The sequence below is a fragment of the Thunnus thynnus genome, chromosome 13 (assembly GCF_963924715.1).
Source record: "Thunnus thynnus chromosome 13, fThuThy2.1, whole genome shotgun sequence".
NCBI classification, from domain to species: Eukaryota; Metazoa; Chordata; class Actinopteri; order Scombriformes; family Scombridae; genus Thunnus; species Thunnus thynnus.
Window position 1 is genome coordinate 3,845,647 of NC_089529.1, and position 18,692 is coordinate 3,864,338.

The following is an 18,692-nucleotide window of genomic DNA, read 5'->3' on the forward strand; positions in this document are numbered from 1 at the left end:
TTTGTTTAATCAAGCCGGCTCGTGATACCAGAAGTGAGGCATGCTCTTTCAAAATTAAAGCACATTATTACAGCAGATAAAATAAACAGAAACCACTGAAACGTGATCAGTGAAATCACCACATTAATAGTGGTTATTGCTATAAATTACGCGTGAAACTAAAACTAAAGGTCACTTACTGTTGCCATACCAGAATCATTGTGTTGGTCAACGCTTTAGCCAATAACCGGACATGTTTAGTGCAGCATTAGCTTCATGCTGGCTAGCTTGACAGTAGCTATCCTGCCGATAAGGAAGTTTATCTACACGTTTCTGGACCAAATCCCAACTTCTTTGACTTGGTGGTATGTTCACCATCTCATGAGCTATTCTGGGCATTATTTTATACCCCGAGAAGTGAGGTTACGTGAACTAAGTGGTTCATTAGCCTTTTCTGACTCTAACCTAGCGTTAGCTATCGTTGTCTTGCTGTAAAGAGAGCTAACGCTAACCTAATGTGTACTGTTGTGTAATATAACACTAAAGCCAGCCAACCGTGTGTATGTTTACCTGTGTGAGGGAAACAGAATAGCTCTAGTTTGTTAAATTCATTAGCGCAACCTATGTAAATGTGTTATTTGACTGTAAGTACGAGTGGGCTTTAGATTTAGCCAGCTAACCAGGCTATCGCGTGTGTAAAGTGACTGTAGCATCGCCCATTGTTCATTCACTGTTTCATAGCTAACACTGACAGTGTTAGCGTCACACTAAACCTGCACTATTTCCCTGTTTAAATATGCGAGAACACTTAGACCTGTGCATATAGTTATGATGCAGTTGAAATGTTGATAATGTGCACTTGTTACCTATTTACTTGATCAACTAACTAGACTGCACACACGACCAACGCTCAGCTGCTGAGCCTGAATGAGTGTATGTATCAATATTAATTACTTTAGCTTTCATTAAGTCAACTATTTGTGTGTATTGTTCTCAGTCTCAGTCTCTAACATCAATTGCAGTCAAGTCTATGAAACAATACACTGGTGACACATGAGCAGTTTTACCATTAACACTTGCTCTTTGAACTTTGTTGTTAATCAGATTTCTGACACAACACCTCCTGACAGCTGGAGAAGTTAAAACACAGCAGAGACTACAAAGCAGCTGGAGACCTATTGCACTGTGTGGAGGATGTCTTCACCAATATACTACAACCAAGACAGTGTTACACGCTTCAAAAAAAGAAAAGCTCGTTTCTCTTTCAGTGAAGTTCACATACTGTTGGATGAAGTGAGGAAACATCGTATGGTTGTTGTGGGTATGTGTCTTCAGGTACTTATCCCATTCAGAATGCTTTAATTCACTTTTTAATTGCAGAGATTGTGCTTTGAGGTTTTATTTCTGGTTTCCCAAAAAGTGATTGATCAACAACAAAATGGTTTAGGCAAACATTGGTATACTAGAGATTATAGTACATTTGGGAATAGTTATAATGTTGCACCATCAGTCTAGCACCATCACTGTCACAATGACATTTGACATTTTTCATTTTGTTTTTCTCCCAAAGGCAAATTCAACCGTGGTGTTCCAACAGATATGAAGAAGCGCACATGGGCAGAGATTACGGCACGTGTAAATGAGATTGGGGAATGCCAACGCGAGGTCATTGAAGTCATCAAGAAATGGTCTGACCTAAAATGTGACACTAAGCGGAAAGTGGCTGCCATGCGGTCAGGGACAGTGCCCAACAGGGGCCTCAACTCACGTCTTTCCAGAGACCTTAATCAGACAGAGAAAATAGTGCTCCAGATTCTGGAGATGGACGAGGAAGACCAGAGCACGGGTGACTTTGGCCCCCTGGGAGATGACGACGATGTACCAGAGGAGGAAGAGGAAATGGAAGAGGAGGATATGATGGGAATGCAGAATTCTCCCAACGGTGGGTTGGACATGACGTCTATGCCCCCGCCAAACTCCTACGCTGCGAGTGGACTTCCACAGTCAGGTAACAAAGAGGATCAGTCTCTTTCTAACTACAGTGGCTCTTGTCATGAGTGCTTAAAGGAATAGTTCAACCAAAAATGGACATTTTGTCAGTATAGTATCTCATTTCGGTCTCAACATCAGTGAAGTTGATGTCTTTTGGTATGTTATTTTGAACGATTCCATGTCACCTTCCTCTTAAAGTATTGTCTTTTGTGCTCACAAGATTTAAATGTATGCCCAGTGGGTGAGTCATTTTATAGTTTTAGATGAACTTATCATTTTAATAGCTCAATTAAGAAGTTCATTCAGAGAAATGCATAAAATTGTTTTACTTAAGTACTTTGATTGTTGCAGGAGACTCGTCACAACTGTCCTTCGATGTGCATTATGAAATACCGACCACAGAAGGTGAGTTGTCGAGATTTGGATACGAATGAAGAAAGACATGTTATAGCAATAAGAAAACACGGATGTACTTTTTTCTTTGACTCAAGATGCTGATGCTGCGTTTGCAGACTCAGATGATGACCAAAGGGAGGACGTGCCGCCTTCTACTCAGGCAGCAAAACCCACAGTGGATCACCAAGGAAACAACGGCATCCAGAAGCAAGGACAACCTCAGACGTCCTCTGGACCTTCAACCTCAACGGCCACACTTCCAATGCCAGGTCAGCCTTCACAAAACATGAGGGAAAACATGCTACATAACGCATCGCTGAGCCTTCAGGAGCAGCACGCCACCAACATCCTGCTGGAGACGGTTTCACGATCCCTGGAGCTTCTGTCTGAGTCGGTGCAGCAGCTGGCAGAGACTCAGCAGGAGTTTGTACGCGAGTCGTTGCAGCTCCAACGGGAGACGGTGCAGGTTCTCAGAGACTTCACAGGTGGGGCCATCGCGCTAATGCATGACAAACTAAATGGACGGCCAACATTATAGCGACAAGGTGTCAAACAGAGATGTTGTTAAGTTGTATCACTGACTTCATACATGGGCTTCAGGCGCAGGAACCTTTAAGTTCCTTTGGACTCCACTGCTGGTTACTGTACTTTTTGATAGTACTCAACAGATTTTCTGTGGTTATATTTTAAAACTGTATTCGTAGAGACATTGTATTGATGGAATTGCTGTCTGTGTGGTCAAATGAAAAAGGACTGAGAAAATAACTAATGTTAGCCATAAAGAAAGAACATGTGGAGGGGTTCTTCTCTTTTTTTTTTTTTTTTTTTTTTTTGCTACTGAAAGTGAGACTCCTACCACTTCCGCTGTAAAGCATTTTTATCAAGCATACACCACATATAAAGCCTTTACATTCTTTTAATGTTGAAAGAATGAGTCTTTCATTTTGGAAAGTCAGTCAAATCCATTTGTGTGTCTAAGTTGTAGCGTTCCCTTGCATCAGTGTCTGGAGATTATCACATGTACTGTAATGGTGAGTGGATTTCTGCACCTGACCATTATATGGTCTATATGTCTGAAAGCTAAACAAGGTGTGTTAGATACTTTGAAAATACCTGTAACTGAATAATTTGTGATTGTCTGATTTTGTTTTTTACATTATAAACATGAACACTTAAATATGACAATTTCAATAATTTCTTTTAAAAATGAAATAAACCCCTCGTATTAAGCAGAAGAAGTGTACAAATTGTTCTATTGGACATAATTCAGAATTTCAATTATCAGAAAGTGTAAATCAGGAACTGAACCTTTCTGTCTGGGGCTTTATTTGTTTATAGCCTATGTCTAAGTTTGTTTCCAAAAGAACTGCTGAGGCCTCATTTATAAGTGCTACAGTAAAATGTGAGCTAACCTGCATAATCATCCTCTACTGAGGTCCAAGAGGCAGACTTTCTGCCAGTTTTGCAGCTTTGCAGAAATTGCAGTAGGGGGCTCTCTGCGCAGTCTGTTTGAGAGGCCAGACTGCTGATGAGAAGCTGATACACAATATGCTGCAATTCCTAGAGCTTTAAGACTGCTAAAATATATGCAAAGAAACTCTGGGATTGTTCTCTTCCTTTCAGTTTTCCACAATATCAGTTCAGACAAGACAGACATTTGAGTATATAAATGGTCAAGCATTTATTTTACAGGCCTTAGAGGCAGCCTGAGGAATGCTTCCTGCTTTAACTTGTGCAAAGAACTTACCTAAGAACACACCTACATAGGATGTTTAGCATGTTTTTTTTTTAAATCTTTATTTTAATTTAACTTATTAAATAACTAGGTTAGTAGAAGAGAAAACCCTGTTAAATGGCACTTTGTACACTAACCTGAAGGCTAATAGTGACACTGATGAGATGTTTAAATGAACATTTGATAAAGCAGAAGACAAAAAGGTAAAAATCTAAGATGAACTCCAAAAGTTCTGACAGTCAATGACAATGTCAATTTGAAAAAGTATTGAAATTGGAGCAGTTTTTGTGTAGTTTGTGTAATTATTGGCCCAACACAACATTGTCAGCTTTACAGCTAAAACTATTGTTTATATTTTATGAACTTTCTTTTTTTGAGAGCTGCTTTTTGTTTATTACTCTCCTGTAAAGCTGAAAATGGTGAAACTCCTGGCCAGCTGTTGCTGTTTGCACAGTCCCTCCAGTCTAAGCCTCTGGAGCTTGTGTCTTGGTGTCCTCCCTCACTCGTCTCCTTCTTGCACTCCTCAGTTTTTGAGGATAACCTGCTCGAGGCAGATTTACAGCTGTGCCATACTCTTTTTTTCCCCCCATTTTCGTAATGACTGATTTAACTACAATCCAAGGGATGTTCAGTGACTTGCAAATTCATCCCCTGACTTGTGCTCTCTAATCACCTTTTCACCGAGTTGCAACAAACAATTTTGCAATGATACTGACTCACCAAAAGCCTGGCCCTCCAGATACAGATAAAAACAATTGAATCCCCTCGACTCCACACAGATGTTAAAAGCACTGTAAGTGTTGTGTAACATATTTCCTTGTAAATTATATCATACAAGATGTTGCAAGCGTTTGCGAGGCTGCTCCAGAAACTGCTGATACTTGATGCCTTGACTGAGAAGGACTTTGAGTGAATTTGCAACAAGGTGCATTTAGCAGCACATCGGAGCTGATAGTGATGTCTCACTGTTAAATCCCAACAATTCAACTGTGGACCATTGTTTTGTTTGGCATATTTTGCACTCCCCGTGGAAAAACAAGCCATGTCATCATCCTTACATCACATCATTAATGTTATTAATTCCACATGTGCTTTTCCTGCTTTAACAAGTCTAAATGTCAGCTGTGAAAAGAGTCTATATGGTTGAATGCATTTAACAGGGGAATTTACTCCAAATGCTTGTAATTTTTTTTTTACTAGTGGTATTAGAACTTCTTAAAAAAGAAAGATCTTGCATTCACAGTTCAAGATTGGTGGAATAATCAAAGATCAGAGCAAAGATACTCAGCTGCAGACAATGTAAGTAAAAACAACTACAAATTCATGCATCATGAAATGACAGTCAAGACAGACAGTGTATTCATTTATTGCTGTGAATTTTTTTTCCGTTATTGTGGAAGATGTTGCAGAAAATGCAATGAAAGAAATATGCAGAAGGTGAATTAGATTCATTACTTTGCTGTGACTCTGCGCAGTACTCTCATCTGGGCTGTTAAGAAATTAATACAACTAATACTAATAGTAATAATTCAGTTGCTTGCTGACGACAAAAATAACTAATGTTTCTGTCTTTTCATTGTTAAATGTTGTGCGGCTTTGCTGAATGTCACTCATCTGTCTCATTTATAGATAGAGTTTCCATCGTTTACCATGAATGTGCAGATAAGGATTTTAAGATGGGGGTTGCCTGATCTATAGAAATCCGTTCTTGTTTGAATACTCATGAAAAACACTGATGCAAGCGCACACACCCACACACACACATACATGCGTGCGTGCACAGAAAGAGGGAGAGTTAAGTCAAATTGCATTGTTCCCCTGCAGCCCCTTCTGCCTCAGTTGGTTAAACAGCTGCTGGGGCTGGCCTGGCGTGCCGCAGTGGGGTGGGGTGGGGGGGGAGGGAGGGCGGGATGCAGCAGGAGTTCAACAGTCTGCTGTGGCTTCCTCCATAGCTGGAAGGCAGGGGGCAGCATTAGTGTCTGGCTTGGGGGCTGGGGTCTGAATAGGCAGCTGTATTCACATTGTGAGCTGGTCTTTTACCTTTAGTTCTTTACGGAGCCCTTAAACCTGAGACTTAATCCTTTCTGAAAGGGCATTATTCACTTTGAGTGCTTTTTAACTGTATTCCACTCGATTCTAACTCTCCTCTCCTCTCTTTAGGATGAAATATGACTTTGTCTATTTTACTTAAAAATGGAGTATTTACACTAAACTTGCACATGAATAAATTCAACTGTTAAATGCCTTTGTAGGCTGCATTTCTCTGTACTATTTGTTGCATTATGTGGTTGAGTCTAATGCTACAAATAGTGATAATAATGACCAAACACTATAGCAGATGAAAAAAAAGTTTTTTCCAAAAAGGCCACTAAGCCAACATATCTTTCTCTAAACCCAGAGACATTTCTCACATTAGAAGAGAGTTGGTCGACATCTGGCAGAAAGACTCATGGATTTAGAAGGGCACAATGTAAAGGGGAAAAAAATCTATCCATCGATCTGTCCCTCTGCAAGTCTATATGTAAGTTTCCTCCCCCTTTCTATAGCCCCAGTTGACCCCTGTGGCCTTTCCTTTTCTTCAGTTTTCACCCCCACCTGTTCTCATTCCCTCGTTCCTCCCAACTCCCTCTTTCATCTCCCATCTGCCACTGAAGCTGCTGCTGGACAGTCTGGGCCGGGGAGGAAAGGTGGGACTGAAGGAAGGCAGATCTGTCTCTCAGCTTGGATTAAATAATGATCATGCCTCCTTTTGTGCCCCAACAAAAGAGTAATTATACATCTGCTGCGAAGCCAAACAGTTTTATCTGCCTCATCATATCTGTTGTTTTGGGAAGGATTTGTGTGATGTGGTCAGTGACTCATAGAGACTGATTTGTTCATTCCATATGTTAAGGCAACATTCAGAATGTGTCTTACAAAAACAACAACACACAGCCACAGCAGAGAAACTATTGACTCAAAAGTTTGTGTGATCCTAGGACAACTATAGTACAATTTTTACTCAATCTTTGAAGATGCATAAAGAAATTCCAGATGACACATCAAAATACAGTATGTAACATACATACTGTATTTTGTTGCTGCCTGTACTCAAGCTCTGTGCAACAAGAAAAAAAAAATCAGGTTCTTCTATATGATAAGGAAATTCTACAATACTAGAAACAGGATAATTAAGCCAAGCACAGGACAGGTTTACCACAGGGGATGATCATGGTTTCAACAGAAGAGAGAACACTTGACAGCAACAGAGGATCGAGAAACACCTGAACCAAACCACATTATCAACTATGCAACACCCTATGTTATCAAATTATAGATGTTGTTATGGACAATGTTTTTTTTTTTTGTTTTTTTTTACACTACTTTAATTTGGCAGACGCTTACAGTAAGTGGATTCAAACTCAAGAGGACGTAGAGCCAGATGTCACCAAGAATTGGAAGCGCAACAACTTGTGTTAAAGAACTACATCGCAAGGGCTTTTTTTTAAAGAAGTGAGATGTGATAATCTGAAAAGATGAGTTTTAGTCTGTGGTGAAAGATGAGCAGTGCAGTACTCTGCTTTCCTAAATGAATCAGGGGGCCTTGACTGAGATGAGCAACCACTCTGGCTAACGCAGTGCCTTGCCGGATGGTGTTGCGTTTCAGCAAAAATTGAACCAGGTTCTATTTTTTTGCTGGATGACCCTGTGTTGTTTTGCTGTGTCAACCCACTGCTCCCATTCAAATGAATTAGAGGGCTGTGATTTTCACACAAGGCTCAGTCAGTCTGAACATGGCTTACTGCTATGATGTTTGGTGGGTTACATCCAAGTTTCTTGCTGTCCGAATTGACACCACCACAGCACTGTCAGTGGTGATGGACAGGTCTCAGCACAGCCATCTTTTTCCCTGAAGGGACACAAACTCAGTCTCACACAGGTTGAGCTCAAGGTGGCATCCATTCCAAGATGTCTGTCACACAAGCTGTGATGCGTGTCTCCACCTGAGTGTTAGAAGGAGGGAAATGGAAGAACAGTTGGGTGTCGTCAGCATTGCAGTGGTAGTAGAAGCCACCTGAGTGTATGACAGAACTGTGTAGAGGGAGAAGAAGAGGGAGCCCTGGACTGAGCCTTGTGGAACTCCTGTTACCAGGTTGTGTCGTTCAGACACTGAGCAACCCGTCAGGAATTATGACTCTTGTCCATCAAAAGTAAAGAAGGAAGTGGAGTGACATTGTTATAGAGTCAAAGAGTCTGCAGAGGGAGGAGGCAGGGATGGATGGATGGGTCAAGAAAACACTGGACCTGAACACTGGTGACCTCTACTACTTTCCTGTTTCCTACAACAATCAATGTGGGTGTCTTTGAACAGCAACTGCTGTCATTTCCTAACCTTAGCCAAGTGGTTGTTATTGTAGCCTTGATAAAGTCCACTAACCTTAACCGAGTGCTAATTTAAACCCAAACCATGATATTTCACTAAACATAAACAAGTTATTTTTGTGGCTAGCCAAACTGTAACCAATAGTGATTTGTGATGGTTTTGGAAGGCACTGACAAATGATATGATATGTTCCTGTCGATGGAGGCGTTAGATCAGAAAACAGTTATTTGTGTTGTTTGGGAGGGCATGGACAGCCTTTTAATTTGGAGGACTTGTTGGTTCTGGAGTGATAGACATTAATTTGATGTAAAATACTGGAATACATAGAATACATCTGTGTAAAACATATTAATTAACTGGTATTGATTTTGTTGTTCTGTAGAATAGTGGAATAGGAGTTGAATAGGAGTTGATAGTTGATGAATGGTACATGCTGGCTGATTGTTATGGACATAATGATGAAATATGTAGACAAAATGAATGATTATGAAGGAAATGTGTTCATATTAAACTAATGTAATGTTTAATGTTGCCATTTTGAAATCCCATCTTAAACCCATATTTTTTTGCATAACTGCATGAATGCTTTTACTTCTTCTGTCAGTTATTTAGCTATTTATTGCCATTTTAATTATCAAAATGTAAGTTTTATTTTTTGTAGAGTACAGTAAATGTTTGTGTATTGTGAAAGTAAGGAAAATGGGAAACTTCAGAATCTGGAGGAAAGTTGAAGTAAAAGTAGAGTTTGTCATAGGAACAGATACCTGAAAAAACAAGAAGTAATTGTCCTAAAAAAGTTGAAAACACTGATTTCACAACCTGAGACAAGGGGCAGCAAAGAAAAGTACAGTATTTCTGTCTGTATTACTGTTAGCCAGCTCTCCTGCAGTAGTCTGGAGGAGAGCTGAAGGAAAAGTAGATTTCCTAAAGTAGGCACAGATGGCTCGAGGAAACAAGAAGTAAATTACCTAAAACGGTTAAAAACACTAATTTCACAACCTGTGATACAGGACAGTAAGGAAATAAGATACAGTACTTCTGTCTATATTATTGTTAGTCAGCAATTTGCCTAACAATGCACCTCCAGACACTTCATGCTCCCTTTGACTCAACCCATAAATTTGCTCAATGGGGAGGCGGCAGAGCTGTGTGCATTTTTTGGTACCCACAGTGCTCCAGCATCCAGCATCTTAATGAGATCAACTAATCAACCAAATGACATGCATAAATATGAGGCTGTATGTACACACACATGCACACACAACATCACACCCACCAGACACCCATTCCACACCTCCTATTGTCCCCCAGTCAGACAGCAGGCTGGGGCTGCAGAAGTGGCCAAACAGGCTGACTTCCCCCCTGAGGGCCTGCATGGGTCAGATTTGCAGCAGCTCCCCCTCTCTTTCTCCATGTGTCCTTTGGGAGAAGGATCTCCAAGCTGCTGTTAGTGAGCTGTAGATGAGGCAGATGCTGGCCACTCTGACTAATGGGAGGTCTGCGGGGGGATGACATGACTCCTCTTTGGTTCCCATGCCCCGTGGCACGCTCATGTCACACTCTTGCAAGTAATACAGATGACAGGGTGCACTGTCCATCTGCTCTGCTGACACAAAGACACATGCAGCCTCCTCCGCAGAGAGGTGCAGCAGGTACTGTGGATAGACACAGTGCATACATTTAGAATGAGTGTTTCTGTCTCTCCCAAAGGACAAGATGATGTATGGCCATGTGTGTGACATGAGGGTGTTGTAATGTAAGAGATATGAAAAAATGTACAGGAACATATGCTAGACACACACTCACACACTTCATGGTTACAAGTGTCAAGTTGTCAAACATAATACTGTACACATACTTTCATATGCAAACACAGGCAAACATTGACTGGAGGAGAGAGTCACTGTGTCTTTTCTGTTTGCTGAAGAGTAGCAGGAAGGTGTCTTTAGTCTTTTTTATCAACCCAGATGTATATCATTACAATTCTTCCCTTGTGAGATGATTGTTTAAAATATATATATATATATATATTTCTTATTATTTCAAATCCAGGAAGGGGGCTAAAATGTCACGATACTCAAGACGAAGAGCAGACACTGAGCCTATACCTGGCTCACTCATTCAGTGACTATAAGCTCTTTACTCACATTAGAGGATTACTTTTTCACCATTTTTTTATATGTTCCATAAATTTTATTTTGAGATATTGGGGGAGGGTGTTTATATATATATATATATATTTTTTTTTCTTTTTAAGTCAAGGGAGGGTCAAAAGAAAATATTAATAGCAAGATGGAGGGCTTGCTTTAAAAAAAACATCAAGTTAAATGTAAGATTTGACCCCCTCCTTATCACAATTTTTTTTACACTGCTTTTGTTAATATTGTTTGGATCAGTTACTTAATCACTGAAATAAGTAAAAACAAGGTGATTTTTTGAAGAAATTCCAACTTTGACTGTATGAGAAAGTAGATATAGTTTACTGATACTAAACCAAACTCATGACTGAGTCAGTTTTATAGAACACATGAGAAAAGTTGACCTTAAATAAAATAAAATAATTAAAATATGATAAAATGAAAAACACCTTCTCATACATGTGTACTGAAAAGATTTTTCAAATGTTAAGGGGACATGTGTTTACTGCAAGTTGTACTGTCTATAAGAAAATGATTGACTAAAACAGTGGATTACAAAACTGTAATATTATTCTACATTCTGCGGTAAATGTAGGGAATTTGAAATTGTCCTAATTTTATCAGGCCCCCCTCCCCCTGTGGCATTCCATGGAAGTCCTTGGCCCCATTTTTAAGGCGACTGTTCTAGACAGGATTTGACATAAGTGTGTGTGAAAGACCACCAGAACTTCAACTACAGGCTGCTCATACTGCTGACAGACACTTCGGGCATCTTTATACTTTGCTTTATTGTTTATGTTGCAGGGAAGCGTGCCAGGATATACAGGGGCCACTTCAGGCACGCGTCCTTTTTTTTCATTATAATATCAATAGGTCCCCCACCCCCACCCTCCCTCTATCACCATCACACACACACACACACACACACACACACACACACACACACACACACACACACACAACCCAAAGCACATGCTTGTGCAGTGTGAGATTAATAAACAACTCTGGTTTTACTTTTATGATGAACGGCTTTGCTTAGAAATTTCATCCGTTTGCCATCTTGAAATCTTTAGCTTCATGTCAGTTTGTTCAAATGTTTGTCCTAATGAATGTTTTCATCTACATTCAGATACATCTAACTTCCATCGCAATGATTATTTGTATTAATGTACAGTGTCATACCCATGTGACAAAATCAATAACCAGCAATGTGTTGGGATACAAAGTGGTTAAACTTACCTCCGAAGCGGTCAGCATAAGGAAAATAACCAAATATAAATCAACGGAGTCAGTAAATGATTTATTATTTTTAGGGCCCTTAAAACCCCCCATGTTGTAAACCACATCCCTGCCAGCGACAGGTGCTGGAACCGACTGGCGACCATAGTTCCTTCTAATCAATAAGGGGTTAGCGGAGTGTGTGTGCGTGTGTGTGTGTTTGTGTGTGTGTGTAAGTGTGTAAGTGTGTGTGTAAGTGTGTAAGTGTGTGTGTGTGCTGGGAGGGACGCTTTGGGGAGACAATAGCCGGGTTTGGAGCCACACGGTCGACCGTGCCGTTGATTACCATACAGCTGTTCGCATGAGGTCTAGACAAAGGCAACATGATAGTCCAAACTCTGCAGGACCCCCCTACCCACACGGGCACACACTCTTCTTACCCCCCCCCCCCCCCCCCCTCCCTCCCCCGCACCCTTCTTCAGCCTTCAGAGCACAGCAGAAGAGGCCTGAATAGCCGCTAGACGCACAATGCGGTCTTATCCGGGACCTGCCCACTCTTTGTCACCTCACACGCGTCAGAGTAATTATAATGTTGGATGTAAAGAAAGAAAGGCTATGTGCTATTCTTCCCCGCTTCCTTCTGATCTTTGTTTAGGAAAGCTCCAGAAAGAATAAAACCTTTCTAAACAATGATCTACAGGCCCGAAAACGATGTTAAAGTTAATTGCTGAGGTGATGTTTGATGAAATGCAGGAGGCATTAGTTAGTTGATGTCTTGGCACGCTCATTGTTTGAAAAAAACTCTGAAAGTCTAAATAATTGTACTTTCACGTACTTTCATTTTTCATTTTATAGTCAGTTTTGGAGGGAAGCTCATTCCTACCACACTGCTGTTCATAAAAAAAGAATTGTTCAATTTGACTCCTCTAAAACTTGAATAGTTTGTTATCAAACTTCTATCAAATTGGCCTGTTGTTGAATGTTGGTCTACTTCGTGCTTTTGTAATGATTCCGTCCCATCACTCAGATCAGTTTACATTTTTCTGGGTGATTAAGATTCATCCAGTAATACTAAACATATCTGCCTTGCGCCAGCTTCTTATACATATTCCTATCAAGAAGTTTGGCCAGATGTAATGTGGGTTGTCTAAATCCCCTGACAGGCCCCCTGTGTCAGGCTGCTCCCCTGAGGTCTGCTCCGGCTCCACCTCTTTGCCTGTGACGCGCAGCATTAGAGGGTATAAAACCACTCTGCGCCTTTACGCACCAGAACCAAAACAAGTGTAGTGCCGACCATAGGACAGCGGATAAGAAGAAGACGCGTATTTAAGAGACACCAAAAGGACCACAGAGTTCAAAGTGATGAAACTTTTTTGAAAGATTTTCAGTTTTCTTCAGCATCTTCTGGGAATATTATTGCACACAACGAATGCGGACATTCACTTAAAACTGGAAAGCAAATTCTGAGAAGAAATGGCACATCTGCACCTGAGATACCTCTTGGCTTTGGCCTTAGTGCACGTGGTAAGTTGGTTTATGTTTGTGCTTAAGTAACAATCTCAAAATGCCTTTACGAACGGCGCGCGTCTGATGTCGTTTTTCTATCATTACAGGTATTTTCCTCCGGTGTGTTTGAGCTGAAAATTCATTCATTCCACACGGCGCAACGCATCTGCAGAAGACACAGGGACTGTCATATATTTTTCAGGATTTGCCTAAAACATCCAGAGGATGTGATCTCAGCAGAGCCGCCTTGCACCTTCGGGACCGGACACACTAACGTCATCAGGGCCGATCACACCTCGATTTCTAGCAGCGCTCCCATCAGGGTGCCATTCCACTTCAAGTGGCCGGTAAATGGAAAAAATAATTACACAAGTAAATCCAGTATAGGAAAGACTCAGTTCTACGTTTGAGTTTTAATCTGAAATAATTGCTTGCGAAAAATTCCGAGTTACCATCATAAAAAGTTTTGAAAACTGCATAAATCTTCCCTTTCCAATTTTAATGACTGTTACCAAAAGCCATAGTTGATCTATCACGGTCAAATGAGTGCGTAAAATACTCATATGAACTATATGCATAACTGAACTCACTTCTTTCTGTTTCAGGGAACATTTTCATTGATCATTGAAGCCTGGAACGCTGAATCCCCGACTGAATACACAGGTAGGTTATATCTTCCGGTCCATACAATGGATTAAATAAATTTTCCACGCACGCAGCTTCTGTGCAAGATGCTATTTGTTTAAAAATATGTATTGCTTCTGCAGACAACCAGAACAACCTTGTAAGCCGTCTGGCGACCAGGAGGAGACTTGCCATCGGCGAGGACTGGTCCCAGGATGTGCACTTCGGCGAGCAGAGCGAGCTGCGCTATTCCTACCACGTCTTCTGCGACGAGTACTACTTTGGAGACGGCTGCGCTGACTACTGCAGGCCGAGAGACGACACGCTGGGCCACTACACCTGCGACGAGGAGGGCAACCGCATCTGCCTGGAGGGCTGGAAGGGAAACTACTGCTCTGAACGTAAGTGTGCCTGAGTAATTACTGATGTGCCACTGAGCAAGGCACTCAAACCCTACACTAGCTCCCTGCGTCTAGTTCAGTGACTGGCTTGTGGAGGGAGCAGGAAAAAAAGAAATTTATTTTATGGATACTAGAAAAGTAACTGAAAAACTTCTCATCACATATATCTTTTTCTGTAGATTGATTAAAGATGAATCTAGAGTAAAAATTTAACCCGACTTCATTCGATTTTCCATCTTCTATGATATCACAAAAATGGTCAATTTGTAAAAAAAAAAAAAATCTTTAAAAGAAGGATGGCTTCAAACTGCATCATCATGAGATTCTTCTTTTAATATACAAAACAGTGTAAAACAGCATTTTACAAATCACCATATGAACATACACCTGAGTGGGTAAAAATTCTTAGAAAATTTAGAGAGTGGAGACAACTAAAGACATGTGTACTTGAAGTGAAATCATAAAACAGGAACACAACACAACATTTGTAAGATAAGAATACCCAACAATAAAATACTAGTCTCAAGTTTCTTGAAGGCATGGATAAAAAGTGTTTTTTTTTATCTTACAACTCAGCTCATGGTTGATGTTTTGATCTCCTGAACAGACACTTCAGGCAAGAATCTATTCAGAGAGTACAGTCTTTCCTTTATCTGAGTGATGTCCTGTAGCGTTGTGTTTTACTCTTCTGTAAGACAGTCTGTGGTGTTCCATCTGCCTTTTGTTCTCTGTTACAATGAGAGAAAGAGCTGTGGCCCCCATTAGACACACACATTTTTCAAGGTGATCTGTGTGTGTGTGTTTGTGTGTGTGTGTGTGTGTGTGTGTGTGTAAGGAGGAGGAGATAAAAAGAAAGCATTTCTCCCCGGCAGTGTGCCTACCAGCTGCTTGGCTTAATACTTAACCAACAGTGAAGTCTGGAACAGGGCTGGGGTCAGACAGGGGGCCCTGTACATGTGTGTGTGTGTGAGATGTATGAGAAGGCGTACCCATTGTAATCACACACCCTCCCCTTCCTCTCCTCCCCAGCCATCTGCTCGGCGGACTGCAGTGAGAGGCACGGCTACTGCGAGGCCCCAGGGGGCTGTACGTGTCGCATGGGCTGGCAGGGCCCCTCCTGCAATGAATGCGTCCGCTACCCAGGCTGCCTCCACGGGACGTGCAGCCAGCCATGGCAGTGTAACTGCCAGGAGGGCTGGGGGGGCCTCTTCTGCGACCAGGACCTCAACTACTGCACCAACCACAAGCCCTGTGCCAACGGAGCAACCTGCACCAACACAGGTCAGGGCAGCTACACCTGTACCTGCCGGCCCGGCTTCGGAGGCACCAACTGTGAGCTGGAAACCAACGAGTGTGACAGCAACCCCTGCAAGAACGGAGGCAGCTGCAATGTGAGTACACAACTCTGTTTAGTTTAAATTGGCACTAATACCAAAGTACTTTTAAAGAAACAAAACCATCACAGAGCAGATTGTCAACCTCTGCTGGTCTACAATAAATGTTGCACTTGATTTTACAAACAAACTGCTGGATTGGGTTTATCCTAGTTCTACTATTTAAAAGGATAATTCAACGTTTTGGGAAATACACTTTTTCACCTTAGAGTGTTAGAGTTAGATGAGAAGATTGACACAACTCTTATTTCTTAACATCCTGGCGTCTCCGTTGGTTGCCTGGTAATAGTTTGGCACACAATGCCCCTAAAACACTTAATTGTCATTTTTACATTTTTACACTTGGGATTTGTAAACAAACGAGATATAACATGTTAATTAGTGAGCTTTTGAGGCACTGATAGATTGATTCTTTTTACCTGTGGACATACGCTAGCTGTTTCCTCCTGTTTCCAGTCTTTATGCTCATCCTTTGTTCCAACCTTCAAAACAAATGGAGCAATCCCAGGAATAGAAGTCTTATTTACTAACTCACACAATCCCTGCCAGGCTGAGACCATTCCTAGATATTTCCTCCTTAACATTAAGTTTTTTCTTTCTCTGTGCACAGGACCTGGAGAACGACTACTCATGCACCTGTCCACAGGGATTCTACGGTAAGAACTGCGAGATCATTGCCATGACGTGTGCCGATGGTCCCTGCTTCAACGGCGGCACCTGTGTGGAGACAATGACCGGAGGCTACACCTGCCGCTGCCCCCCTAGCTACACCGGCTCCAACTGTGAGAAGAAGCTGGACCGCTGCAGCAACAGGCCCTGTCTGAACGGTAAGCAGGCAAGAGAGTCCACAGCTCTGGCGACATCTTGTGGATGAAGTGCAAATCTGCAGTTTCTTAGCTGAATATGAGCCTTTTTAGTGAATAGGTGTTAATGTCAACACTCCTGCATGAATGCACTTGCAGCAGCTTACTACAGTGACAGCGTTAAATGTAATCCAATTAACACTCATCTTTAAAAACACTGCATGTCATCCTTGATCTGCTGGATGCTGAACAGAATAATTCTCCCCTCTGCAGGTGGTGACTGTCTGGACCTCGGCCAAAGTGTCCTGTGCCGCTGTCAGGCAGGCTTCACTGGTGCCAACTGCCAGGTCAACATCGACGACTGTGCTTCGAGCCCCTGCCAGAACGCCGGGACCTGCCAAGACGGTGTGAATGACTACACCTGCTCCTGCACCCTGGGGTACACTGGCAAGAACTGCAGCGTGCGCTCAGATGCCTGCGGCGCCCGTCCTTGCCAGAATGGTGGCACCTGCTTCACTCACTTCACTGGGCCAGTTTGCCAGTGCCCTAAAGGCTTTATGGGTCCAAGTTGTGAGTTCACACTTCAGCCCAGTTTCAAGCCTGCTTTGCGCCAAACCTCCCAGCCCTCCTCAGCCACCCTCACCGTCTCCTGCGTTCTGGCTGTCCTAGTGCTGGTTCTGGTGGCCGGCATTATCTTCCTGAGGAGGAGAAGGAGACTGCAGGGAAGGAAGCAGCTGAGCGACATTGCAGTTTACAATGACTTGGAGACAGTGAACAACCTGGGAGGAAGCGAGAGAGAGGCCTTCCTCGGTCCGAACGGCCTGTTCAAGATCAGCAACAGCACGGCCCGCCTCAGCCTTTCCCTCTGCCCGGACGGAAGATCCGGGTACAGGCAGAATCCTGTGGAGAGCGGCCGGGTCAGAGGCGAGCGTCAGGACTTTATGTGGAGGGACGAGGCCGGCCTGGGCTCTGGGGCAGGGCTGAGATGAAGCAGCACAGAATTCAGAGAGAGAACACAGACATTCACACAGGAGAAGAAGGATATTAGCACTTGCTGCTCCTCTCTCTTCATGTAAAGTGAAGACAGGAGCAAATTCATGAGCTGAAAGCCACTCTGCTCATGTTGAAGATGACTTCAACAAAATATTGACAAATGAACTATTCTGATGAAGATGATTTACAAAGATTATTGACAAAGTATGTGGGGCAAAGCTCTTCCATGTTTAAGACCCAAAGAGACAAATAACATGATCGACTTTTCATTGGACCTATAACACAAACCAAATACAGGAAGTCACAATACTTTGAACACCTTTGGAAAACCCGCCCAAGAAATAAGTTTGATTGCTTTATTGTCTTTAATATCATTACTTTGTTTAATTGCTTCTTTTTATTTTTTTTTACACAGCATTTTTGTTTTGCTTTTCAATCTTCCTTTGGCCATTATTTCCTTATTGTGAGTACCATCATTTTTATTCTTTATATTATTTATTTATTTGATAACTTATGTTCATGGCTTCACTTTGATTGTTACAGATGTAGAAATATATTTATATGATGCTGAATGAAGACCGACGCTTGATGTTGTATCTGGATGTTATATTGGCTGCAAAGGATGTGTGAAATATCCCAAAGATATTCAGTGCAGGGATATAAGGAAAATGTGCTTTATCACACAGTCAGCCACTACTGTAATTTATATAAATACATATATGTATACAGTATATACTACTGATCACATTGCTCTTTCATGTGCCATTTTGTGTTCATGCCAAAGTTTGTGTTATGTTACATATTTTCATTCATATTTAATTTCATCATGTTGTGGTTGTGATATGGAATAAAAGATCTGTTTTGATACGATTCTGGACTGAAGTCACTTCTTGTAGTTAGAGGAAATTAAGATCATATCAGAGAAGTGTCACATTTTGCATTGTATAGGTGGTTAATAGCCTAGGTACTTTAGTTTGTCATGTTATGTTGATTATTTTCATTTCATATTATCAATTAATTTGCTGAGTGTTTTCTCAGTTCACTGATTTATTGTTGAGTCCCAGAAAATAGTTTCAAATTGCTTGTTTTGTCCGACCAAGAGTCCAAACTCAAAGATATTTAATGTATAATGACATAAAACAGAGAAAAG

The 18,692-nt window shown here is 41.6% G+C and overlaps 2 protein-coding genes across 5 annotated transcripts; both read left to right on the plus strand.

The window, feature by feature from the left end:
* The first annotated feature begins 137 nt into the window (after positions 1-137).
* zgc:153990 (uncharacterized protein LOC768125 homolog) lies at positions 138-5,582 on the plus strand. Of its 4 annotated transcripts, XM_067607329.1 has the most exons (6): positions 142-344; positions 870-912; positions 1,084-1,300; positions 1,550-1,987; positions 2,323-2,376; positions 2,463-5,576. In XM_067607329.1, the coding sequence occupies exons 3-6, from the start codon at positions 1,174-1,176 to the stop codon at positions 2,903-2,905; spliced, it is 1,062 nt and encodes a 353-aa protein (XP_067463430.1). In that variant the 5' UTR covers positions 142-344; positions 870-912; positions 1,084-1,173; the 3' UTR covers positions 2,906-5,576. The 4 variants fall into 4 exon arrangements, with proteins under 4 accessions (XP_067463431.1, XP_067463430.1, XP_067463428.1 ...); XM_067607330.1 differs by lacking the exon at positions 870-912 and having other exon boundaries at positions 138-344; positions 2,484-5,579; XM_067607327.1 differs by lacking the exon at positions 870-912 and having other exon boundaries at positions 144-344; positions 2,463-5,574.
* A 7,528-nt stretch (positions 5,583-13,110) lies between these two features.
* On the plus strand, positions 13,111-18,412 carry dlb (deltaB). Its single transcript, XM_067607332.1, has 7 exons — positions 13,111-13,345; positions 13,435-13,674; positions 13,933-13,990; positions 14,095-14,352; positions 15,382-15,743; positions 16,357-16,573; positions 16,823-18,412. The coding sequence occupies exons 1-7, from the start codon at positions 13,295-13,297 to the stop codon at positions 17,536-17,538; spliced, it is 1,902 nt and encodes a 633-aa protein (XP_067463433.1). The 5' UTR covers positions 13,111-13,294; the 3' UTR covers positions 17,539-18,412.
* Positions 18,413-18,692: the final 280 nt, after the last annotated feature.